The following is a 27,086-nucleotide window of genomic DNA, read 5'->3' as shown; positions in this document are numbered from 1 at the left end:
TCCGCTGGAACTAGGGCCTTTGGGGACGATCCGCATTATGAATCTTCTATATGATGGCCCGAGATCCTAGAATGTCCCAGAAGAGAACTAGGATGGTGTTTGTGGGGTGGAGGGAGGCGCAGCATCATACTGGGTGGTGGAGGACGTTTAAGCATCAGACTCTGTTGTGGCGGGGGACCAGGTTGAGGGAGATGAATGCTCTGGAGGGGTTTTCACGATGGGACACGATTGGCATAACTATGCTTGGGACATGTGGTCCGGGAACCATATGCATTCCTTCCAGGAACTCCAACAAGGGTTCTGTATGTTCCACATGCAGTTTCATAAATATTTGCAATTGTGGCACACATCGAAATTCCACATACCTGATGCTACCTCATTCCTTGAATTCAGTCCCATGGAAACAAGGATAATGATGGGGTGGTGGGCAAGAGGGGAACCTCCCAAATCTACCATTCAATTGTATTAAATGCCTCTGAGACACTTCACCCCCTGAGATCCAGATGGGAAGCCTGGATGGGACCAGTGGATGAAGAGGACTAGCGGGATGTCTTAATAGTGCCACAAGTGATTGTCATATCGACTAAACTGAGATTGGTGCAATTGTATTACCTGCATTGTGCGTACCTAACCCCAATTCACATGCATCGCGCTGGGCTCCAGTCCTCGCCCCAATGTGGGTGTTGTGATGGATCCCCAACTGACTTCTTTCACTTGGTGTGGTCCTGTCCTATTTTTGTACACTGCTGGCAACAGGTGTTGTCAGGTCTCACTATGGTAGCAGGGCAGGCTCTGGACCTATCTCCAGTGCTGGTTCTACTGGGAATGATGGAGGGGACGGGAGACTTCCGAGCAGATTGACAATTGTGAGCACAGTCTTTATGGTTGCAAAGAGGGACATTGCAAAACAGCGGTTGGTGAGCTGTCCCCCTACGATTTTTCACGGGAGGAGGGGAGTAGACTTGTGTGCCCAAATGGAGAAACCTGTCTGAGGCAAGAGGATGCCCACGGAAATACAGTAAAATCTGGTCTAAATGGACTGGCCACCAAGGAACCAATGTGGTAGGTGACCTGTAAATCTGTCATACATGTGTACTAATTACATGAATGTAAGCCTCCTTTATAAAGCATGTTTGGGGTGGTTGGGTATGCTGGACAGCAGTTATATTGTAAGGTCATATCAACCCTGTTGTGTGACAAATGTTATTTTGCATAAAAACAAAAATTCGCTTATAAAAAAAACTAAACTATCAACTAATTTTGGGTTCAGTTGGACTTAGCCCTCTCCGCAGGGTCACACCAAAACTTTTTGTCTTCTCACTCCTATTTTTCTGAATTCGTTTTTCCTGGCTATAGAACTCTGTGCACCTTACCACTGCTAACCACTTCTAAAGTGCTTGAGCTCACTCCTTAAAAATTGGTAAAATTAGTTTACACCCAATTGGCATATTTAATTTACTTATCAGTCCCTAGTAACGTGGTATACCATATTTTCAGGGTCTGTAAATTAAACGTTGCTAGTGGGCCTGTAGCACTTAATGTGCCATCCTGATAGGTAGCCCCTTAAAACCTGTCCCAGACCTGCCATTGCATTATGAATGCAGGTTTAAATTGCCAATTTGACATGGCAAAATAACCTGCTTGCCAACCCTTAAACTCTCCTTTTATTACCTGTCACCCCTAAGGTAGGCTGCGAGCGGCCCAGAGGGCAGGGTGCATTGTAATTTAAAAGTTAGCCATGTAATTTTAAGTCTTACATGTCCTAGTAGTGAAAAACTCCTAACTTTGTTTTTCACTACTGGATAACATTAGGGCGCCTTATTATGTTTAATAGGTGCTAATTTCGATTGGGAGCAAGTAGGACTTTCTCCCCTGTAAAAGACATAAATGAATAATATGTACCAGCCAAGCATGTGAAATCCCATCATGGCCACCTACTCCTATTGCACCAGTTTGAAAGTTGCATCTCCTTGCTTTCAGGCTTTGTCCAGTTGGAGTAGAACTTCATATTTACTCTGATTGACAAGGTTGTGGCAGAATTGTCAAGTATCCATGGACAACCATAATAACGTCAGGACCATGCACTCCACTCTGTCCATGTGCAAACAATATCTTAATTATTCAAATCTTTAAGCTAGGGTCCCACTACAAGTTCATTAATCTCCTTTGTGATGGGAAAAACGTATTCAGTCTCTGAAATAATGTGGTCCTGCACCAGCTGAAAGACAACAGGCGGTCTCAGTGACCTCAGTGTACTGACAAAATGAGCAGTAGTGTGACCGAAGCATTGAATGCCATGCTAGTTTACTACTGAGACCACTTGTTGTCTTTCAGCTGCTAAAATATTTAAAGCCTTATAGGGCTAGGTCATCATTTCATTCCAAAGAGAAGACATTTCAGAGGAAAGAACTTGGTGAACTGCAGCAGTACTTTGAGATATCTTAAGAAAAAAACTTTACTCGGATTGAGAGAAGGCTTTCCCCCCATTACCACCACTGATCGATAACCACTGAACCACTGACACATGGATAACTGTGCATTGTGAAAATTAGTATACACAACAGTTCCCACTGCTGTTACCATGTCAGCCCCATCTTTCCCAGTTAGTGTTCCAAGAAAATCTGCAGAAGAATAAGAGGCGCCTTCTTTTGGGATCAGTACAGTGAACGCGGGTCCTGGCAGCTATCCAAACTGATGACTGGCTGTGCTCACTGAATGGCCAAGATACTTACGTTCACGTACTCTCAAGGACCATTGTTTTCTACTGGGGAAACAAACAATACCAATACAGGACACTGCCTGTTGGTCTCTGAGTCACTCCTGTAATATTTACAAAAATCATGTTTATGGTGATGACTATTCTTGGAAAAAGAAGTTTTACAGCTATCCTTTACTTGATGATTGTTTCAACAGAGCAACATGGGAGAGGGGCGTATATAGCAGAGTTAAATACCACTCATCCCCAGAATACTTTGCAACCTTAGTTAGCAGTGAACTACCCCAAATCCTTCTTGATGCCATCATTACCCAAATCATCTTAGAGTATTTATTTTATTTGGGCAATTCTGGACTTCACCCAGGTGAAAGCCACAATTCCTTCTCAACTTCCCCCAGCAACAAAACTGTGTTGAACAGCTATTTACAGGTGTGGTACCCCAGTCCAAATGCCACATGAGATCCCTGCAGTTTTATCTGGGACCAGTTCAAGCCCATCCCACCCTTTTGTGGGGTTCTCCATTTACTACATTGCAAACTTAAGGTCCATACTGACTCCTAAGAATATGAGTGACAACTGACTGTCTGGAATTATCATTCGGTGCCTTGTGAAATAAATCCTATTGTCCCTGCAGAAAAACATGTTGTAGCTAAAGACTATCTTCCTAGTTTTGCAAGCTTTAATTTCAGTAATTGAATAAAGTGGTGATAATCCAGATGGATTATACCATGATCCTCCTGTATGTGACTAAGCAAGTAGCCATCCTTTCTGCAGCTCCTCCAATTGGCATTTGACTGGTAGAAATAGATGTTACAATGGAGCATGTTCTGATTATTCTCATACATTTGGGGGATTGACAACACCAGAGCAGGCAGCTTCAGTTTGTATCTTCATTCATCACTTAGGTGGAAATTCAGCAGGAAGTCCTTGACACGCAGCTTCCAATTCTTTCAAACACAAATGCCTTGAGCAGTCTCCTGAGCAGTAGATTTGATCAGTCTGCATCAGTGTCAGGTTCAAGGCATCTCCCTTAAATGGGAGTACCTTGCTCCTTACTGAAACGATGTTCAAGCTGATTAGCTAACTAAATAGTATGTTAATTGTAAAAACCTTGGACTAAACTGCAATATTTGCAAACAAATAAATCTCTGAACCTGTTTAACAGATCTGATAGAGACATCTAGTTGCAAATTCCTTATCTTAGAATTTCCCCATGGCGCAGGCTGAATAGGAAGATTTTTCTTGAGCAGTACCCCTGCGCACCTTAGGGTGGCGTCAATCAGCTCTGCATTAGTCGTTGTCTGTGCCAGATAGGATGTCGCAGGTCCAATATAGATGGCCCCCAGCTGCTCACATCAATTCTTTTCTTTCTATGCCAACCTGTGCCAATCTGAAGAAAGGGCTACTCCTCAGCCATTCATTTTTGACTGGCCTTTTTCAACTTTTTGTTGAAGATTTCTGTGTCTACACTCCTGGTGCGTTGCGGATGTCTTTACGTTAACTTGTTTAAGCCCTGCAGACCCTGTCATTGGGCGAAGTCAGTAACAGATCTGCACCTCATCTGCCTTTAGTGTCTGGTGCACAACCATGACCCAAAGTTGTACTCAGAGTGCCAGGCCATGAAGCTGAAAACATTGAGAGAGCGGTCCCTAAAGCTCCTGGTGACCCGGTGCTCGGCTCAGTATAAATCTCTGTCGAGAGGAAGGTCCCGGGATCAGTCGCAGAGCCCCCCCCTTTTATCGTCCAAGACCTTGGGACGATCAGGTAAGTCGAGGCACAAGAAGTTGAAGTAGACCAAATGTTTTTCAGCTTCACCCTGTCCTTTGGCTGACGATACAAGGGAATGGAAGCATCGCCACTCTAGGCCTCCGTCTGCGTAGACTGCGTCTGGGTTGGCTCTGCGCCTCCTTGGGCTTCCAGGAGTCAGTGACCCCTGTGCAACTCAGTTTTGAGGCCGTGCATCTCATTTTTGGTCCCTGCAGGATCGGAAGGGGCCCCCTCTGTTTCTGCGCTAGTGGCTTCAGCCTCTGCTCTTGGTGGGGGTAAGGAGGAAGAGGGTTGTGTGTCACTCATACCACCTCGACCTTCCCTATGCTGGTTCTCATGCTCCTGTAGCTGCCCATACCCGGGGTGGCATCAGTCTCATCCTCATTGTCAACTCTGACACTGAGTCTGATCGACCTTATGTGGAGCCGACTTCATGTGTCGGATCCTGCCCTTTTTCTTATGGGTTGGGATACAGTGAGGAATTGGAGGAGTTGCTGGACCCTTTGGAATACCAGCTGCAAGACACTTTGGACTGGCAAACAGACCTTCCCCCAGACACGGGCACACCTTCTCCCCCTACTTTGGCTACAGAGAAGGAAGTGTCCTACTTGACGGTGGTACGAGGAGCGGCCGAGGTCCTGGGCCTTGAGCTGCCTTCAGTGGCAGTCAGGACTAAACTCCTGTCGGAGGCAGTACAGCCCAGGGCACCATCCCCTGAATGCCTATTGCCCTTCAATGAAGCCCTTACCGATGTCCTGCTGGGTCTGAACAGAGCACAGGAGCTCCTGTGAACAGGACTGTCACCTGCCGCCATCTCCCTACACCAGGCGACCCATGCTTCCTAACGAAACACCCCACCCCTGAGAGCTAGATTATCCAAGCCTCCACTTATCAGGACACATTCCTACTGCACCCCCCTGGTAGGGAATCCAGGAGGCTGGACACACTTGGGAAGATGTTTTCTAACGCCGACCTGGCTTTGCGGTCCATGAACACTGCATGCCTTTTGGCTTTTGGTTTCATAAACAGTGGCCTTTAGGCGCCATATCTGGTTGAGGACATCTGGCTTTTCGGAGGATGTCCATGCCAAACTTATGGACGTGCCCTTTGATGGCACCAGTCTCTTAAGAGAGAAAGCACTCAGTGCTCAATCGCTTCAAGGATTCTTGTGCTATGGCCAGGTCCTTGGGCCTTGCGGTGTCCGTTCCCCTCCAGCCACTGTGCTGTGCATGCTGCCCAGCCTGTGCGTGGCTGGGGATGCGGGATCCACCGTCCTCTTGGATCAGGGAGCAAGCGGTCTGGCCAGTCAACCACCCTCCCACCTCTGCAGCTGCTTCCAAATGTTCCTAGTCTTATGATTGTCCACCACGGACCATTCAGAGGTGTGGTCTGCCATCACCTGCTCCGCTGGCAGTTCATCACATGAGGTGAGTTTTGCAAATACTCTGAAGGGGCTATTCCCTCCCCTTCGAAACTGGCCCTCCTTCCATGCCACCATCCTACAATCAGATGGCAGAGGATCACTTCACATTTCTCTGCAAGGGGGTTATGACTCTCTCTGCCAAGGGAGCTAAAGAGAGGGTCCCTGTGCCAGAAGTAGGTTGTGGTTGTTATTCCTGCTACTTTCTGGTGCCCAAAAAGGACAAGGTGTCCCCCTGTCCTAGACCTTTGGTCCCTCAGTCCCTTCCTCAAAAAGGAGAAGTTCAAAATGCTGACACTGGCTCAGGTTTTATCTGCCCTGGACGCAGAAGACTGGATGATAGCACTGGACTTGCAGGATGCTTCATTTCACTCTCCCGTCTTGCCTGCCCACAGGTGTTACGGGAATCAAAGTAGGCTAAGAGCACTGTATTATTTTATTTTTTTAACTCTTTTTATTAGAATTAAACAAATGCTCAGTACAGAAAATTTGTAATTACCAAGGTGAGGAGAGCATTTTGTATCTAAAGGAGAAGAGTTTAAAAATATTAATGTCTCACATAAATAAAGGAGAATATCAGCAGTACTTGTCTCGTCACAACATTGTTCATATATCAGACATAGTTTGCCAATGGCCATTACTCAGTCTCAATCTCTTCCCTTGCCCCCATTCGGGCAAAGGTTCATAAGTCTCTGTAGTTACTCCATTAGGACCACATTTTATAAAAAAAAATTAGGGGCAACACCTTCCCGGATAGATCACTTGTTGTGTCTGCTGGCACCAGTCTATATTGTTTCCAGTCCTGGATCTTCAGGGGGCTGCTCGCTCCCCATGCTTTAGCTATGTCTTTTTTGGCCACATCAGCCAGCCTCAACCATATTTGTTGGTGCTGGGGTCAAATTTCCTCCCACATTATATGTAGGATGAACCATCTGGCACCTAGCGGCACAGTGAGGCCTGTTACTTGGGTCATCACACGTACCACTTGTGACCAGAAGTGTTGGATTATTGGGCAGCTCCAGAGAGTGTGGAAGAAGGACCCCACTAGGCCACAGCCTCTATTACAAAGATTTGAGTCACTACGGCCCATGTGATGTAGGAAGGATTTGGAATAATATGATCTGTCAAAGTCTGAGTTGTATCAGTCGGAACCTGGCTCGTATTGCCACCTCTGAAGACTCTGCAGGGCTCCCTGCCTGTCATCACCTTCCATGAAACCTATGTCCCCCTTCCCAAACCTTCTGGAGAGAGCACCAGGGATCTGTTGAATTATTCAGTAATTTATTTTATAGGTCATGGATACCAACTTTTCTGGGAGAGGTTCTAGTAACAGTCTGTTCTCTAAGGTGGGCGATTCTGCAAGTGAGTCACCTAATTTGTGTGGTCTGAGTGCATGTCCTAACTGGAGATACAATTTATCTATATGAGTCCTCCATTTAGAATTCTTTCTTCAGTTCCTCAAAGGGCAGTAACGCTCCGCTCCTCCATATGTCCCCCAGTTGGTCTATACCAATGAGTCCGCATTTGTTAAAGCCCGCCAGTCTACTTAGCTCACTTAATTGGTCGCTAAGTCAGAGTGGGGTTGTGTTCATCAGTCTGCCCTCCAACCCCAGAAATTTTGTGGCCTCTCTCCATGCTTGTACTGTAGCTTGAGTGTGATTTGGGAGACTGGTCTCCCATGTCTTAGTATAAAGGATTGAAGAGTATCAATGGTCTGCCATAGCCGCTCTGTCTATTTGTAAGCCAGTTTTATGATACCTGTATATACCCAGTCATTTACAGAGACCAGTTGAGCTGCCCAATAGTATGCCCGCATATCCAGAACCGCAGGGCCCCCTTCGAAAACTCCTCTCTGTACCTTACTATGGGAAATGAGTGCGCTGCAGCCATCCCAGAGGAGGCAGCCTAGTTCGCTATTAAACTTGTTAAAGAATTCTGTTGAAACCTTACATGGGGTATTTTGGAGAACATATAAAAGGCAGGGAAAGGTCGTCATTTTAATTAGGACAGTTCGGCCCATTAAAGAGATCAGGAGCCTCCGCTAGTGTAATACATTGTCATAGTGGCGTTTCTGTTTTGGGAGGAGGTTCTTCTGGAAGAACTTTTCTGGGTTCCTTGTGATGAATATGCCCAGGTACGTAAACCTGTCTGTGGCTAGTGGAACCACACAGCGGGACGGCAAAGATAGTTCTACCCCTGTTAGCTGGAAAGCCCAGGAATTGTCCCAGTTTATTTGTACCCCACATAATTCCCAAATGTATGTAAAATGTGTAGTATTCTATTATGGAGAGACGGGGCTTTGCGACATACAAGAGAAAATTGTCTGCATTTAGGGAGATCTGCACTTCCCAGCTCTCCCCTTCTCGAATCCCCAAATGATGGGGTCTTGTACCCATGTGGCTAATGGCTCTAGTACTAAGGCAAACAATAATGGGGACAAAGGGTTCCTGTCTCATACCTCTGTAAAGGGTGAAGGAGTGAGAGACTGCCCCTTTGAATCTGATCCTTGCTCTTGGGTGACGATACAGCAATTGGACCCATCTGCAGAACTGGGGGCCAAAGCCCAACCTAGTTAAGACTACAAAAAGGAATGGCCATTCAATACTATCAAAGACCATTCTCGCATTCAGCGAGAGTAGCATGCCTTCATCCGTGTCTGGGGCTGACATTGTGTGTAGAGCCCAATATAATCACTTGAGATTAAGTTTAGTGCTTCTTTTTGGCATGAAACCCGACTGGTCTGAGACGACCACACTGGTTATTACTGACTGCAGCTTATTGCTCAGGATTTTTGCCAGTACCTTAGCTTCTAAGTTAAGTAGTGATGTAGGTCGATATCAGCGACAAGCTGTTTGTGGCTTACCCTTTTTGTGTATCACCACAATGGTAACCACCCTCTGGTCTGGAGGAAGGATACCTTCCTCTCTGGTCTCCTGGAACATGGCCAGCATGTGTGACACCACTATATTGTCCACACATTTATGCAGTTCTACAAGCAGGCCATTGGGGCCCGCCACCTTACCTGATTGTAGTCCCCAGATGGCCCAGTGTACCTCCTCTACCGTCAAGTCTTGGTCCAGTGTTGCTCTATCATCTCCTGAGAGAACTTGGAAGGGGAAGGTCCCCTAGGAGTTCTGCACAGTTCTTCATAGTGTGGACTGTCTGAGAGGAGTAAATATTTATTTAATAAGTGGCAAAGAGCTCTGCTATTGATTGTCCCGATGTGCATGTTATCCCCCCACCCCTCATTTTGGAATTCAGCCACCCAGTTGCACCCTCTCTCTCTCCTGTCCAACCACACTATCAATTTGCTGACCTTATCCCCCACATCTTATAGGTGTCTTTGTATGGATATCGCATGGTTTCTAGCCACATTGTCTGCCAGGTATTTCAGTTCTTATTTGAGTCTGAGGAAATTACACTGGTCTTGGGTAAACCCCCTCTCTGTTATCATTGTTGTCTAAAAGGCCGTGATCTCCCCCTCCAGTCTCTCTTGCGTAAGGCATTTCTCTTTGTTCACTCCTCTGATAAGTGCTTGTGTGTGGCCTCGTAGTACCACAATGAAGGCTTCCCAGAGGGTGCTAGCCACTGATCCTAAGTTTTCATGGAAGTATTGCTCTGTCCCCACTTATTTTTCTTTGAATTGCACCATCCTTGAAGTGCCATGTGGATATTTCAGGGGGTAAAGTCGTGGTTTTGATGTATACAACTACCTGTGGATTCCTCACCTTATGAATTCTCCCATGCGCCATCATCCGATGGATAATCTTCTTCCCAGCTCTCCACGTCGACGAGGATGTCACAATTGCACAGCTCCACGCGACTCAGTCTGATGTCACCGTGCCAATAAGAGGTCCTTGCTGGCGTGCTGACGTCCGTTCCCTTTTTTTTCTGTGCCTTTGACGCTAACAGTTTTTTCCTAGCTCTCGCTACTGTTGAAGGTGTTCCATCTTGTTTCTGGTTACAATTTTGTTTCTGGTTACAATGTCTCCTCCTAGAAAGTCGGGATTTAAGCTATGTCAAAAGTGCAGGGGTCGCATGTCGGTCAGTGACCCTCATGATGATTGTCTTTGGTGTTTTGAGCTCTGAGCATGACATCGAGGAGTGTGAATCCTGCCAGAGCATGAATCCAAAGGCTCTGAAGGAGAGAGAAGCCAAACTCTTTTTGGCTAAGGTGAAAAAAGACATAAGAGCCATCACAGGTCGTCTTCTCACACTTCATCAAAGAAGCACAAGAGGCGATGTCATCATGACTCTCTCGTCGTTTGGCTCGGAGCTGTTCAAGGTCCAGGTCTCCATCTAGATTGCGCCGTGTGACGTGGGAGGTTAGTCTGACTGTGACTCCACAACCTCAAAGCCCTCAGGCTTCTCCGGCGCCATCGGTCTTTGAGGTTGTCCCGCCTCCAGAGAGTCCTCGCTTTTCACCTGTGGCACAGGATTCGAATGCTCAACAGGCACAAGTGCAGCATGGAGACCAGTGGTATCCTGCCTTCCCAGCTGCGGGAGCAGATCCGGCGGCATTTTTAAATGTCATATTTTCTATGCTTAATGCTATGGCCCCTGCTGGTGCACCGGCTGGTCCCACGGGTCCTTTAGCATTTACGTTGAGCTCCCGGCTCCTTACAAGGTGGCGCCGTTTATGCCCTTCTATCCGGCTGAGGGTGCCGGTTTGGCGCCACTGACATCGCCTCAAAGACCTACAGTTCCGATGACGTTGCCTTTTAGACCTGCGTTGCCCATGTCATCACCCTTTCAGTCGACGCCGATGACGGAGCCTCAGGTGACCACGGCGTCGATGGGATCCGCTCTGGCTCCGGATTAGACCGTAGTCAGCCTTCTTCTCCTGGTCAGCGCCTTTCAGTTCTGAAGCCGGTGTCATCGACGTCGGCTAATTCTATGTCAATGCCAAGGTTAGAGGCAAGGCTGAGTCCACGTAGAAAGGCTTTAAGACTTTTGGAGGAACAGGAGTACCAAAGGCAGTTGCTGGAAGAAGGAGAGATTGTGGAGCCCTTGTGGGGAAATATCAAGGACTTGACTCAGCCAGTGGGCTAGACACTTCCCCGGAATGAGACCTTTCTTCACCAGGGGAGTTTACGGAGGAGGCGGCCTCCTTCCATACTGTGGTCAGGAAGGCAGCACATTTTTGGGATCTTCTGCTGCCTGCTGCAGAGGTCAAAACAAATATCCTAACTGAGGTCCTTCATCCTTCTTCGACTTCGGCGGATCCATTGCTTCTGTTTATTGATGATCTTACGGAGCCTATCTTAGAGGTATGGAGGAAGCCTGTGTTGTCCCCAGCTGTCAACAGATCTGTGGCAAGAAGGTATAGGGTGCCTCCTGGAGATCCGGGATTCTTGTTGAAACATCCTACCCCGGAGAGTCTAGTTGTTCAAGCCTCTTGTTCCACACAGTCTACACCAGGCTCCTTCCCCTGGATTCCATCGGACAGGGAGTCCAACAGGATGGAGCAGTCGACGAAGAAGACTTTTTCTTTTTGTAGTATGGCCCTCAAAGCAGCAAACGCTACCTGTGCAATGGGTAGCTACGTGCATGCCCTGATGGATTCAGCTAGGGCTATGGTTCCGGAACTGCCACAGTAGGTGCAAGGACAATTTGGAGATCTCCTGTCGGATGCTCAGGCCGCAGCAAAGCAGATAATCCAGGCTGGTCTGGATTCTACAGATTCGGTGGTCAAGGTGATGGGTACCTCTATTGCAACCAGGAGGCATGCATGGTTGAGGTCCTCTGGCTTTTCCTCAGATGTCCAGACTGCTCGTTTGGACTTGCCTTTTGATGGGGAAAACTTTTTGGTGCTAAAGCTGACACTGCCTTAGAGCTCTTTAAGGACAGTAGGGCCACAGCAAAGTCGTAAGGTCTGTATGCTTCCACTACTTCCCCTTTCAGGTCCTTTCAGAGGTTCATGGGGTTTGGGCGTGGAGCCGTTTATCTTGGGAGTCCACAGTCCAACAGCCTGCCAGCCTCCCTTATAGATCCTTTAGAGGGCGGGGAGGATTCGGACAAGAGGGCCACCCAGCAGCACCATGTGTCATCCTTTTCCTCTGGAGGACAACAACAAGGGAAGCAGCCCTAGTTTTCTGCCCATTTTCAGCCATACTTCTCCTGTAGGGGGAAGATTACGCCTTTTTCTCCATGAGTGGGAGTTAATCACATCAGAGTCCTGGGTTCTGAACATTGTGAGGAAAGGGTATGCTCTTCCTTTTCAGGAGTTTCCCCCTCCCATCCATGCAGTGGAGTTGGTTCCAGAGCAGGAAAGGGGTCAGGGTTGTTATTCCAGATATTTCCTGATTCCCAAGAAGGATGGTCGATTGAGACCAATCCTGGACCTGATGATTTTGAATTGGTTCCTCGAACAGGAGAAATTCAAGATGCTGACTCTAGCACAGGTACTTCTGGCGTTGAACAGAGAGGATTGGATGGTGTCTGTCGACTTGCAGAATGCTTACTTTCATATCCCTATACTCAAGTCGCACAGGAAGTGTCTCTGTTTTGGGGTGGGGTCGCAACACTACCAGTTTGCGGTCCTTCCGTTTGGTCTTACTTCAGCACCTCGAGTCTTCACAAAGGTGATGGCGGTGGTTGCAGCAAGTCTCTGAAGGAAGGGAATAACGGTATTCCCTTACCTGGATGATTGGTTGATCAAAGCCAAGTCTTCAGAGCTCGTGCTGCACCACTTACAAATGACAACTCCGTTGTTGTTCAGTCTGGGCTTTTCGGTAAACGTGCCCAAGTCTCACCTGGAGCCCTCTCAGTGCCTCCTGTTAATAGGGGCAGTACTGGATACAACATTGAATCGGGCCTATCCTCTGCCTCAGCGGATTCAGGACATCCAGGCGCTGATTCCAATGTTTCAAAATGGAGCAGTTGTTCCAGTCTTCCAGGTCCTACGCCTGCTCGGTCTGTTCGCTTCTTGCATTCTGTTGGTCACTCATGCACCTAAAAGTCCTAAAGGTCTCAAGGCGCTGGGGGAGGGTAGGGGATGCGTAGCTATCATCAGTGATGTGGTTTTCCAAAAAAACATGTCTTCAGCTTCTTCATGAAGCTGAGGAGGGAGGTAGTTTGTCTAAGGTGAAGCGGGAGGGTGTTCCAGGCCGTGGCTGCAATGTGGGAGGAAGAGCGTCCCCCTGTTCTTGATTTCCTGATGTGGAGTACTTTGGCGAGGGATAGCGGGGCTGATTGGAGGGTCCTGTGGTGTACGTGGAAGTTTAGTCGACTGTTCAGGTAGGATGGTCCGGTGTCATGGAGGGCTTTGTGGGTGTGGATGAGGATCTTGAAGGTGATTCTTTTTTCTGTTGGAAGCCAGTGAAGTGTTCGCAGGTGCTGAGAGATGTGCCAGTGTCAGGGCAGGTCGAGGACCAGTCTGGCGTCGATGTTCTGTAGTCTGCGGGTGAGCTTCTTGTTGATCCCGGCGTAGAGCGTGCTGCAATAGTCCAGTCTGCTGGTGATAAGGGCGTGTGTGACGGTCTTTCTGTATTCCAGGGGGATCCTTTTGAAGGTCTTGTGTAGGAGGCGTGGAAGCAGGTGGATGTGACTGAGCTTGGTGGTCCATGTTGAGTTTGGCATCCAGAATGATTCCGAGGTTTTGGGCTTGGTTCATGGGGGTAGGCGGGTTTCCAAGGGTGGGTGGCTACCATGAGTCGTTCCATGTGTCGGATTGTGGGCCCATGATGAGAACTTCTTTCTTGTTTGCGTTGAGTTGGAGGCAGCTGTTTTTCATCCAGCTGGCTACTGCTCCCATGCCCTTGCTGAAGTTGTGACTGGCTGTGTTGGGTTTGTTGGCTAGGGAAAGATGAGTTGGGTGTCATGTAGATGTTGATCAGAGTAGTGCTGAGGAAGGATCCCTGGGGGACTCCACAGGTGGTAGGTGTGGGGTCCGAGATAAAGGGGGCGAGCCTCACTCGCTGGGTTCTGCCAGAGAGGAAGGGAGTGGATCCAGTCGAGGGTCTTGTATCTGATGCCGGCTTCGTGAAGTCTGTGTATCAGGGTGTGGTGGGAGACTGTGTGACATCAATGGATAATTCCAGTGATGGATCACCCGATGGGAGGTCCTCCACATATGTGCAGTGCATGTTCTAGGTTCCAGATGGGCATCCTAGGATGCCCCGGCACCCTCTATCCCAGGTCCGGGTGTTGTGGTTCAGGCATGATAAGGCTCCACACCAGTCCTCTGGTCCAGCTACAGTAGCACCCCCAGTGTTTCACCCCCTTCATGCCAAGCCTCACATTTAAAGTTGGAGGGGTGGGGGCGATGCAACAGTCTCTCCTCACCTTCTCTTCGCCAGAGACACCGCCGGGCGGGGATCATGCCATCACAATCTGTTGCCGGCACACCACCTCGCCCTATCTCCTCCAACTTGCCACTGTGTCTGGGGGAAGATGCGCAGCGCCGACGATCAGCCGTACTCATCCCATCCCTCCCTCTGCAGCTGGCCCTTGTTGCGGTCCCAGTTGTGGGGTTCTCTACTGACGTCCGCTGCATGAGGGCCTCTGTCTGATGCCCCCAGCCGGGCTCCTCGTCTCAATCCGCCCTAGTGAAGGCGGGCCTCACTCTCCACAAGGACTATGCGTCCAGGCCCCTGGGCTGCAGCGCCGTGCAGCAGTGTGATGCCCGGCTGGGTTCCTAGGTGGGGAGTTCTGCACGGACCCGTCCCTCTTTCGGTTCCTCGAGTGGTCATCCTGGGAGTGGGGATCAGGTGCAGCAATAGCCAGCAGGACGCCCCAGCCTCACCTGAAGCACCCTGGCCTCTGTCGAATGGGGCGCGCCATGGGCCCCTGGAGGCGTGCCTCTGATGCAGCCCCCACATCTCCGTTTCAGTACGATCTCCTGTCACCACTGTCTCCATGCTTTGCTATTGCTTATGTTGCTCCGCTAATAATGTTTTATGTTTCGCTTAATAAGAGGCAGGATTGGATAGGATTATATAGGGATTTACAGAGCGCCCAGCCGGGAGCTCAGAGCCTCCCATCCTCTACGCCATGTTGCCCGGCTCCACCCTGGCCATTGCAATCTTTTACTAGGTTTTCAATTTCTCTAGCTGGTTCATCAACCAATTTTTGTATTGATAATTTTTCTGTGATACTCGTTGTTGACATGAATTATGAATTGCATTTTTCTTCGCATTTATTTGCACATCTGAATATGGAAATCACTGTTAGTCACTTTCTAGCATTAACACTTCATCAGTATAGTACTGGCCAATGAGGATTGTTTGTTAAATCAGGCCTAGTACCATTGCCTTGCCATCATACTATTTTATTAAGTTTGCAATTTCTCCTGTTGGTTTATAGACCATTTTTGCAATATTTCTTTCACATTGTTCTCAATGCTCGTTGCTGATACTTGAATTATGAATTACACTTTGTTCAGCACTTTTTGCACTTGTACAATTTAATGTTATTTACTGCTGCTGTTGTTTATTATTTATTGGGAAGGTAGTCTTATTGAAATCCCTGTAATGTGTGATCATGTTTTTCAATGGTGTTTCTATGTCCAATTGGCAACAGTTGAACTTTTTCATGAGATGTGCTTTGTTTGCCTTCTCATTTATCCTGCTCAGTAAAATGTGTTTAAAAAAAAAAAAGTTAATTATTTGTTCATCTTCTGAAGGTGTAAATATTAAAATGTTGACATACCTGGTTCCCAGAGTGCTGAAAGGATGCATGAGGATTGCGTAGACCAAAGGGCATCTATCTCTTGGTATTCAGAGAGGCAAAATGTGATATGAAAAACTGTTCTTCATGCACCCCTTTCCTTGACTCCGATCAAATAGTATACTCCTTGTAAATAAAGTAAAAGACCTGCTCCAAGATCACTGTATTTAAAGGAAGAGAATAACAGTTTTTTATAGTAATTTCAGTGATTTCCTTGTAGCCTCTACAAGTTCTCAACTTGCTTTCTTTTTTCGGAGCAAATAATATCAAAGATAATAATGGGGATTTTGAATGCATATTAAACCCGTTGGCATGGTACTTGTCCAGATATTTATGTGGGTGTTCATCTTCTTGCTGACAGATATAGGGTATTTTGGCTCCGGGTTGCAAGTTGATGTGCCAGTTGATTTTTCAACACAGTGGTCACATTTTTCAAGGCCTTTGTATTTAGTTGTGATTATAGTGGTTCAATCAATCAGTCATGTATTTTTAGAGCGCACTACTCACCCATACGGTCTCAAGGTGCTGAAGGATGTGTCCTCAGAGATCAGTTGAAGAGCCAGGTCTTGAGGTTCTTCCTGAACTGAGGCAGCGATGGTGATTGTCTGAGATGGTTAGTAAGTCCTGTCAAATACTGCATCGTCCCTTGCCCATAGCTTTCAGCACAAAAGAAATCACTGACATAATTCAATACTTCCTTTAAAACAAACTTGTGTACAGAATAAATGCTTAAACACACAGTGACAAACTAGACAATCCTCCACGCACAACCCTCGTCATTCCAGTCAACCCTGCAGTATCCAATACAGGCATCCTTTGCATTTGAAAGGTCACCACCACCACGTGAGATCCTTCTCATCTCATTTAACATGGGTTGGAATGCTTGAATTTATATCAGCCACTGATAGTTACTCCATTCTATTTTTTTCGGTCACTTGTGCCATTCTAGTGGGAGGCCAATCACATGCAAGCCAATCTTGGTCCACCCCAAAAGGGACAATCAAGCCTCAGTTGCTCAACTACATCTCTAACTAGCAACATCAGGGAGACTACGGTCAAGTGGGCCACATCAGTTTAATGTAGCATGGTTCCGTTGGCAAGCTTGATTCTCACACTTCCTGCCTAAGGGACATGCATACTTTACACAAAAGCTGGTTCAATGGAACACTTGAATTAATCTCAGCTGCAGGTAACTACTCTAGTCCACATTCCATTCTATTATTTTATTTAATCTTTCCCATTACATATGTAAATTCAACCATATGTAACGGACTCTTGGTCCAGCATTACCTGCCGGCCATGCCCCCTGTGAACGGGAGAACAATAAAAGGGGAATCTGGTCTCTCCACAATCATTAAAATCAGTTTTTCACACCTTTATCAACATTTTCAATGGTTTAGTCTAAACAGGTGTCTTTCCATTTCCCCCCCGAAAATGAATGCATCTTGTCCCTCATTAACTAAACTCAGCAAATAACCGAAGAGCTCTCAAACTACTGCTCCATCCATTTTTTTACTTTCCGGGTGAAAATTCTTGTTGGTGTAGAATACAATAGTCACCTGCTTCAATCCGGCGAATCCTGTTTCTGCCTTTGATATAGTAATGTAACATTCTCTGTTTCCAGGAAATCGCGGACCGAAGGATTCTTCGTAATACTCAATGTCTTCTCGCCTGTTGACCATTAGGCTTTGCTGGCAGATCTTCCATCCTGAATGAACATAACCAACTTTTGCTAAAATGGTTCCCCTCCATCATGAATGAACACAATTTTGACTAATTTGACTTTTCCGTAATGTCACATTTCCAGTCACCTGCACTGTCTCACACACTCACTCCTTTACCTTTAAGTCAGAGTATGCATCATTCAAATGTTAAGGTTCGCAGTTTGTCTAAATAATAATCAGATATTAGCTCAGTTAATAATACTCAACAGTTGCATATTTAAGCACAAACAATTATCTTACTTGACATGACCCACAAAAACCTTTTACAGCCCTGCCACCTCTACCACATCTCCTCCAACAAAGCATGCACAAGTGCCCAGACCTTTACTAACTTTTTTAATCCATTTTTCACTGATCTTGATTAGGCGTCGTCTCACCTACCCAACAGCAGTTTCCACACTGTGACTCCCAAGCCATGCTTCTTTGCAAATATACAGTGGTAAGGCACTTTTGCCCCCACTTCTAGACATCTGTCACTTTGCTTCTTTTGTGATCTCAAACCAGAGGAAATGTAGCTGCAACGGCTCCTTTCAGCCTGTGTGGCAATTATCTAAATAGCCACCACATAAAAAAAACGGAATATCTGCAAACTTTGCATCTTAGTCAGCTCTGTACCAGCAGCAGATCATCCGTACTGAGGTTCAAGATTCAGAAAGTCCAAAAGGAACGGCTATGGAGACTGACCATTTTCACCAAGGTATCAAAACGTTAGGGCAAACTACCCCTGAAAGTCTGAATTTCCCCCTTCTCTGTCGTGCTTCATAAAAACAGTTCCATCCATCCATCCAGCTACCACCGCCCTCTGACTGACACCTTCTTGTTTCCATTATCATCTGAGCAAACATACTAAAACCTAACCAATGTATAAGCTACTCTTAAACATGCCTTCCCTAAGTACCTCGGTGCATGCACTGTAAGCACACATTCCTGTTTCTTTAGGTAGCACTCATGTTAATATTCCTTGGACGTCGGATGCCCGTATCATCAATACCCCTTATACAATACAATAAGTAATAAGTAATAAGGTGATAAACAACCTAGTACTACTAGTATATTTTGTGCTATAGCATTGTCAGATCTATTTCTTGCAATCTAATGTCCTATGAAGCAACTACAATGCAGCTACAGAAGTTTAGTACTTTCATTTTAAATGCCACAGCTCTAGATCCACAATTTTGTTTTTCAAATGAGTTGCGCCTCAGATCATTAAAATTATCTTGTTTATTGCCATCTGTATTGTTTAATATTTCCTCTTTGTTGCTGCCTGCCAATTTTATATGATTTACAGAATAAATTATATAAGTAAAGTTATCTTTCTAAGCTCTCTTTTGAATGACGGCAGTAAGGAGTAATGAAGAAAATATCAAACTGGTAATATTGGACATATATATTTCCTAATATTTTGCTACCTTGGAACTTGATCACCTTCAGCAGAGCTCTAATGGCTATTGCCAGCCTAACTGAAGTGATCCGGGAACAAATGCAGAAGAGCTGGCCCATTCTTCTTACAGATCAGAATGAGATGATGCTAGTTTTACCCTTGTAATTCTCCAGATGTTGTAGGTTTGATGCATCATTATGCTAATTAGAGAAACCACTAGGTGTTTTCTTTGATAATTCATTGATCAATACATGTGAGATAGCTGAATATAATATTTTGCCTCTCGTAGTGCATATTAGGAATCCGTAGAAGAATTATGACCCTACATTAAGGACTTTACAGACCTCTAATATTGAAAACCCTTCTTGTTGATACATTGCTAAGAAAGGGTGAGTCCATGTAATGCCATGAGTCCATGGAAAGCCAATGTAAAAGGTTGTACAACTGTTAGGTTTCTGATATCCTCCTATTGGGGGCTTTTGATGGTCATTAGGGTGACCAGGATTCTAGTGGATGTAAATTCGTTCGATGATCAGGTCATCTGGAGGAGGTAACTCAAACAAAATCAAAACAGTTTGAGAGATTGAATACCTCTTTTAGGAAGTCAGTTTTTTGTTTTTGTTCCTGGCATTCATCCATTCAGACTACTAAGACACGTCTTGAAAATTTGTTCTGATTCAAAGGAGTTGTTATCTACAGATAGATTCTATTGGCTATCATCAGCATAAGATACTACGGTGATCCTAACCGACTCTTATCAAAGTGGTTAGTGGTGCCGTGTAAACATTATACAGTAGGGGGTTCAGGAAGGATCCTAGTGGGGCGCTGCACCTGAGTAATAACTGGGTGGAACAAAATGTGGAGAGTGCCACGGCTTGCTTTCTGTGGGAAAGAAAGGATTGCAGCCACCTTAACATGTGTCCTCAAATGCCCAACAGTGCTACTCTTTGGAAAAGAATGGGGTGGAAGGCAATGTCAAATGCCACCAACAGATCAAACAAGATCAGGACAGCACTTTTTCCATTATCCAGAGTGACCTTAATTGTCTCGGGCACCTCCAGTAGCGCTGACTTGGTGTAATGCCTGGGTCTAAAGTCCGAATGAGTATTATAAAGCATCCTCTTTTTGTTCAGATAATCAGACAGTTAGCTAATAACAAGGGCACACATCCCCAGCATGGAGCCCCTTGCTGTTAGAATTGTTTTCTTCCACACAGTGCCTTACTTGCTGCTTCGGTGCAGACACAGTGTCGGGACTCTGCATTTTTCTTAGCCTCCAATCAGCTCCTACTTTCTTGTTGAGGAACGAACACACACACACACACACACACACTCACACTCACACACACACACTCACACACACACTCTCTCCTCACTGGGCCATCTGATAGAGTGCTGGGTAATGTAGCTTGCTAGGATGCCTATTAATAGAGTGTATTTACTTTTTTAATATAAAACCCCTGGCACAGAGATGCAAAACCACCCCAGTGGTGAAAGGATTAAAATGCCAATACCCTCTAATAGTAAATGAAGTGAGCATTCATGCATAATTTAAAATAGTTAAGATTTGTATTTATGTTTCCTATGAACTGCTCTGTCGCTATCTCCTTTACATGTTGCAGCTTATTAACAATTATATCCAACTCCCGTAGAGTTTGTTTACCATTGTACCTAATAACATACTATTTTTCCCAGACTTGCAGGTTATGTTGAAGCATTATCTTCAAGATTAGGTCTCCCAATACCTGATTTAACACCTAAACAAGCGGATATGTGGCAAACACGTCTTAGTGCACACTTTGTGAGTATATTTCTTTATTTGACTTCACATACAAAATGCAACTATTCCACCTTTTAAGAGCCAGTACTTTTCCATTGCTCACCTCAACTTTTCCATAACGGATAGCAAGTTAGTGGAACGGCCTTAAAAGCTATGCGTATATATTGTTTTAAAAATATACCAATAACATATATTTTGAATTTTCTGTTATCTGGCCTACCTTTCTGTTTAAGTTCACTGACTGAATGTAAATTTAGAGAATACGAGAAGTACATTGTAGCACAACATAAACCAATCAAACATTCAGAAATTTCTCCCTATTAGCAATATGTATTCAACTTGTGTAGTATCATCTGGCAAAATAGGCAGTGAATAGTAATAGAAGAATATTGGTGTTGAAGACACGATGATTGAAGGCCTGGTTCATAAATATACTTACTCTTTAATGCTTATCTTAGGTGCATAAATCAATACATTTGCAAGTCCAAAATCGGAGTTCTGATTAACAGAATTATCATTGGCAACTACAGAAATTTTGTTAATGTGGTTAAATTTAGGCAGTCAGAAATGTAGGGGTAGGTATACTTTAATGAGCATTTCAGCAAGGTCCTGCATGCAGTGGTAGTTGCACACTGCCAAATTTGAAATCTTTGCACGTCATATATACTTGCAGATTTTCTCTTTTCAAGAAAGAACTGTATTTCCAGGACACGCGAAACGCATACAAATTTACGTTTCTTGGAGGTACAGGCTAAAGCGTTCCCAAGTATTTGTCCTGTGGAAAAACAAAGGCCAGATTTACACAGGAAGAACTTTCCACCTAGCGGAAAGTATACATGTGTACATTTTATGCTCTTAATTGTGTACTCAGAGTTAAACTATGATACTCATATTTTATCAGTAGTGCTGCTGATTTTTTTGAGAATTGCATTCCAGTTGAAAAGACACTCTATACATAGGACGTCTTCAAAAAGCTAAATTCTATTTGTAATGGGCAATTGTTGGAAAAACGTAAGTAACCTAGATACTTGACTTGTTAACACAAGTTGTATGTTCATTTGATGTGATAAGCTTTAATACTTTTGAATGTTTATTCAAATTATTCCTTAAAAACCCAGTGGTACTTTGAAGTGTCTTTGGATATTTGTTGATGTTTTTTTTTTCTGTTTCCTTGTGCAGGGTAAGGCAATAGGAGTGACCATAGGATGCCTTTTAGGAATGTTTCCTTTGTTCTTCTTGAAGGGGGATGAAGAAGGAAAAGTGGAAAAGAAAAAATAACTATCTAGAACTGTCTATATATTTATATATAGTGTAAAGTAATGTACCTCAAATATTCAGTATGCTGTCACACTTAGGACTGGATAATAACATTCTATTGACATGAGAACAACCTGCATTCAGCATGTAGAAAATATGCAGTTTTGTAAAAGAAAAAAAGCACTAACTTACTGCATCCTTGCAACATTCTTTGTACAGATTCCATGTATGCATTTTTCAATGCAAACGTTTGTGTTTTCTTGCAGGGTTCAAGCCAGACGTTTTCATGTGAATAGTACATGTTCTCTTAATTGTGATTTATGTGCCTCAAATGCTGTGCACTTCCTACCACTTTGACATGTGGGGAAACACGAGTGAACATGGTAGTCAATTTAGAATTCACAAAGTATTTCCATTCAGTACACGCTGCAATTATTTTACATTTTTATGAACATCCAGAACTCCCTAATGGAAAATTGGTCCAGCATTGCATAATTAAGATACTCCTAAGTCGTAATCCTTTATTGACTCTTCTGTTCCTCCTCCTTTTCCCTTTTATAATGTGTTTTCTGGTAGTCCTAAAGTTAATTATCAATTATACAATTGCAGTGGATACCTTGGTTTGTACTGCACACCTCTCACATGTTTTGTCCACTGCCACAGCCCTCCTTGTGTTTTGGCCATCCCCTTTCCTTATGAGGGACCACACATAAGCAGCAGCTGGCAGCACTAGCAACTTTTTATCAAATGCCACACCTTGTTTTTGCTCTGGAAATCTGACAGCAGGTAGCAGAATAGCATTTCTGACTATCTGTAGGAGTGGCTAAAAACCAGGAATTATGATTGCTCTCTAAGTGTACGTGCAAGGAAATACTTTAGGCTCTTATGGGTCTCTTTGATGTAAAACGTGATACCCTACTTTTTGGAATGACTACAGGGTTGACAGTTGGTCTCTGGACAAACACAAGTCCTCAAGAATTATTATTCTCAAAGTTACCTACAGTTTGTAGACTTGTTCTTTAGTCTTCAAAATTGTCAAAATGAAGGGTACACCTAAGGTGAAATAATGGCATAGTTAGGCAGTTTGAACATACCTTATGCAAATGCATCAAGCTTTTAGGTGACCCCATTTCTTGAAATTCTCTGTAATAACATGTTATCCCATTCATAAACTGAAAAGCTAAAACAAAATCTAATCTGGCGACTTTGCTTCCATTTCTTTCGATAGCCTGAGATCGTAGTTAGAATAAATTCTTTAAAAATAAGCACAACTAGACCTTGTTTGTTTAAGTTAGAAATCAAATAGTCATTTCTCTTACCTTTTATTCTGTGTTTTTTTTACTTTCATTATATTTGTCAGATATATTTTTTCTCTCTTAAAATACTTTGTTTTTGTTACTGTTTAAGTGATCTAGCAGCATGTACTTTATATCGCCATTGTACTATAAAAATGTATGATATGCTTCAAACAAAGACTAATTCACGTTTATTGTTGACCCAAATAATAAGCACATTGTCATGAATTATTGTTTATCTTGTAGACTATACAGTAATTAATATTTAATATATTTGCAACAATTAAGCTGGCTGGAATAATTGTTTACAAATAATGTGCTATAGTTATATAACCTAATATAAATTACTGTTTTGAAAAAAAACAATGTTGTAATGGATAATTTATGGAAATACAATGTGCAAGGGCTCTGCCAGTCTATTCTTGTCCTATAATGGGAAGGTGTGAGCTACACCGTCAAACCTCTCCACAAAATGCGGGGCTCAGATTACATTGCTGTTTACTAAATCTAAGAAGTGTGGATGTGACGATGCTTTGTCACCTGTATATTTTAGATATTTTAGACTTTTGTTTGTGATACTTTTGGTCCCTAAAATGATATGTGGCAAAAATCATCTGAAACTAGTATGGTAAGTTTAAATACATTGTGCATATATTCTGGCTCTCAGTGTTTGAGATGTAAGAAGAGTAATATCTGATACTCAAACATCCAATGGAGGCAGCACCAATATTGTATGTTAAAACAAGTAATGTTCTTTCAAATAAAATTTCTGTCAAGCAGTTTTTTATTTTGCCTCAGAAGCCCATAAAAAATGAAAATAATTATGGCATTTAGGATCATTTTGGCCTTATGAAAGAAATGCTTTCTGATAAACATGGTGTTTGTAAGGAGCAGGGCTTTTAGCAATATTAATTAGACCAGCCTACGAAAAGTACTTTTACTAGCAGCAACTAAATGATGTTTTCAGTTTGTTTTTTATTTATATTTCTTATTTGTTAACATATATTTTTCTAAATGCAACAAAAGACTCATGGTACCAGAATGTGTACAACAAAAACATGATCTTCCTGCAATATTGCTTGTCTACTTGTCTGGTCTGTTTACTTCAACTTTATGTTCCATACTAATTGCATTGTCCACCAGATTGTTATATGCTCCAGTATTATTATTGGTGTTTTATTACAACTTTAATTTTTATTACTTAATAGCATTAAAATGTAATACTAAACTTTTAAATATCATGCATTGCCCTTGGTATTTAATTTACAGCTTAATGGAATTAAAAGTTTGTTAGACATTTTTGTTATGTACCTTACATTTTGTAAGCTGTACATCTCTACCCTCCATGTACCTAATCAAAGCAATCACTGTACATTCTATAGAATATTGAAGTTTGATGTTTTAGCTCTCTTGCTTAAACTGATATATCGCACCAGTTTCATCTTCTGTTTAGTTCCTTTATTTATACTGCCCTGGTGCGTGTCTTAATGAACAATTGAGAATTTAATAAATACTGAATCTTTCCATTTGAATTTCTTGTGAGAATACTGACAGAGCATAGAAACAAACCAGATGTGAGGTGTGATATAAGTATTCTTTCTTCCCTGATATTTAGCATCCATTAGTAATGCATGGAAATTACAGGAATTTTGTTAATGTGTCTAAAAATGTTGTAACTGACCAATGTTCTAAATGGGAAAATGTACTTAAAGACCTTAGACAGCCACAGTATGGTATATTTTAATTGTGTATTTGAATGCAGCATTAGGATACTTTTTATGCAAAGTTATTATGATTCTTTTTGTTCTTCCATTGGCCAATTATTTGAAATTAACTTTGTATCTGAAAATAGGTTGCTATATTGCAGATTTGGTGAACATTAAACTGTTTATATTCTGATAGTGTACACTTATTCTGAGCTTTGTTTTCATGTGTGTTGATGATTTTATAAAGTTCTACAGATTAATTACTCCTTTTCATTACATACGTAGTTCTTGATTTCTGAAATTGTTTTCACACAGCAAGGAAATCATTGTATACTATTCAGAACCAGCATTTTCTTAGGCCAATAAAAACAATTTTAGGATATTCGTGCAGATCTGGGTAGGTGAGGTCATCTCTTCATGTTCTGGCTAATAATAGTTATGGCTTTAAACATTAACCTCTTCGCTGCCAGGCCTTTTCCCCCTCCTGTGCCGAGCTTTTTTTTTGGCTATTTGGGGCAGTTCGCGCTTAGGCCCTCATAACTTTTTGTCCACATAAGCTAGCCATGCCAAATTTGCGTCCTTTTTTTCCAACATCCTAGGGATTCTAGACGTACCCAGACTTTGTGGGTTCCCGTGAAGGAGGCCAAGAAATTAGCCAAAATACAGTGAAAATGGCGTTTTTAAAAAGAAAATGGGAAAAAGTGGCTGCAGAAGAAGGCTGTGGTTTTTCCCGAACAATGGCATCAACAAAGGGTTTGCGGTGCTAAAGTCACCAGCTTCCTAGCTTTCAGGAACAGGCAGACTTGAATCAGAGAACCCAATTTTTCAACACAAATTTGGCATTTTACTGGGACATACCCCATTTTTACAATTTTTTGTGCGTTCAGCCTCCTTCCAATCAGTGACAGAAATGGGCGTGAAACCAATGCTGGATCCCAGAAATCTAAACATTTCTGAAAAGTAGACAACATTCTGAATTCAGCAAGGGGTCATTTGTGTAGATCCTACAAGGTTTTCCTACAGACAATAACAACTGAAAAAGAAAAATATTGAAATTGAGGTGAAAAAAACATCACTTTTTCTCTACGTTTTACTCTGTAACTTTTTCCTGCAATGTCAGATTTTCGAAAGCAATATACCGTTACGTCTGCTGGACTCCTCTGGTTGCGGGGATATATAGGGCTTGTAGGTTCATCAAGAACCCTAGGTACCCAGAGCCAATAAATGAGCTGCACCCTGCAGTGCGTTTTCACTCTATACCGGGTATACAGCAATTCATTTGCTGAAATATAAAGAGTGAAAAATAGCTATCAAGAAAACCTTTGTATTTCCAAAATGGGCACAAGATAAGGTGTTGAGGAGCAGTGGTTATTTGCACATCTCTGAATTCCGGGGTGACCATACTACCATGTGAATTACAGGGCATTTCTCAAATAGATGTCTTTTTTTACACACTCTCTTATATTTGGAAGGAGAAAATGTAGAGAAAGACAAGGGGCAATAACACTTGTTTTGCTAATCTATGTTCCCCCAAGTCTCCCGATAAAAATTATACCTCACTTGTGTGGGTAGGCCTAGTGCCCGCGACAGGAAATGCCCCAAAACGCAACGTGGACAAATCACATTTTTTGAAAGAATACAGAGGTGTTTTTTGCAAAGTGCCTACCTGTAGATTTTGGCCTCTAGCTCAGCCGGCACCTAGGGAAACCTACCAAACCTGTGCATTTTTGAAAACTAGAGACCTAGGGGAATCCAAGATGGGGTGACTTGTGGGGCTCTGACCAGGTTCTGTTACCCAGAATCCTTTGCAAACCTCAAGATTTGGCAAAAAAAACACGTTTTCCTCACATTTTGGTGACAGAAATTTCTGGAATCAGAGAGGAGCCACAAATTTCCTTCCACCCAGCGTTCCCCCAAGTCTCCCGATAAAAATGATACCTCACTTGTGTGGGTAGGCCTAGCGCCCGCCACAGGAAATTGGCCAAAACACAACGTGGACACATCAAATTCAAACAATGCCTACCTGTGGATTTTGGCCTCTAGCTCAGCCGGCCCTGGGGGGGGGGGGCTAGAAATGGCCTAAAATAAATGTGTCCTGCCCCCCCCCCCCCCCAGGAACGACACTTGCCTACGGGGTCGCTCCCCCTACGTGACATTGGCACCCAAAAAAAAAATCCCCGGTGCCTAGTGGTTTCTGCCCCAAGGGGGGCAGAAATGGTCTAAATACAATTTGCTCCCCAGGGGAGCGACCCTTGCCTAATGGGTCGCTCCCCATCTCTGAAAAAACAAACAAAAAAAAAAAAAATTGGCCTGGCGCCCAGCGGTTTCTGCCCCCCCCCCCCCCCCAGGGGGGGCCTAATAGAAATGGCCTA

The 27,086-nt window shown here is 43.9% G+C and overlaps 1 protein-coding gene across 2 annotated transcripts in view; it reads left to right on the top strand.

Annotated features, from left to right (window-relative positions):
• Positions 1-24,920, top strand: part of TMEM65 (transmembrane protein 65) — a 188,875-nt gene extending 163,955 nt beyond the window's left edge. For both annotated transcript variants that reach the window (XM_069220716.1, XM_069220717.1), the window contains 2 exons: positions 20,372-20,477; positions 21,636-24,920. In XM_069220716.1, the coding sequence (XP_069076817.1) occupies positions 20,372-20,477; positions 21,636-21,734 (205 nt within the window). In that variant the 3' untranslated portion in view covers positions 21,735-24,920. The remainder of the gene's footprint in view (positions 1-20,371; positions 20,478-21,635) is intronic.
• Positions 24,921-27,086: the final 2,166 nt, after the last annotated feature.

Source organism: Pleurodeles waltl, chromosome 2_2 (genome assembly GCF_031143425.1).
Source record: "Pleurodeles waltl isolate 20211129_DDA chromosome 2_2, aPleWal1.hap1.20221129, whole genome shotgun sequence".
In the NCBI taxonomy this organism is placed as follows: domain Eukaryota; kingdom Metazoa; phylum Chordata; class Amphibia; order Caudata; family Salamandridae; genus Pleurodeles; species Pleurodeles waltl.
This window is presented reverse-complemented; position numbering and strand designations above follow the sequence as displayed.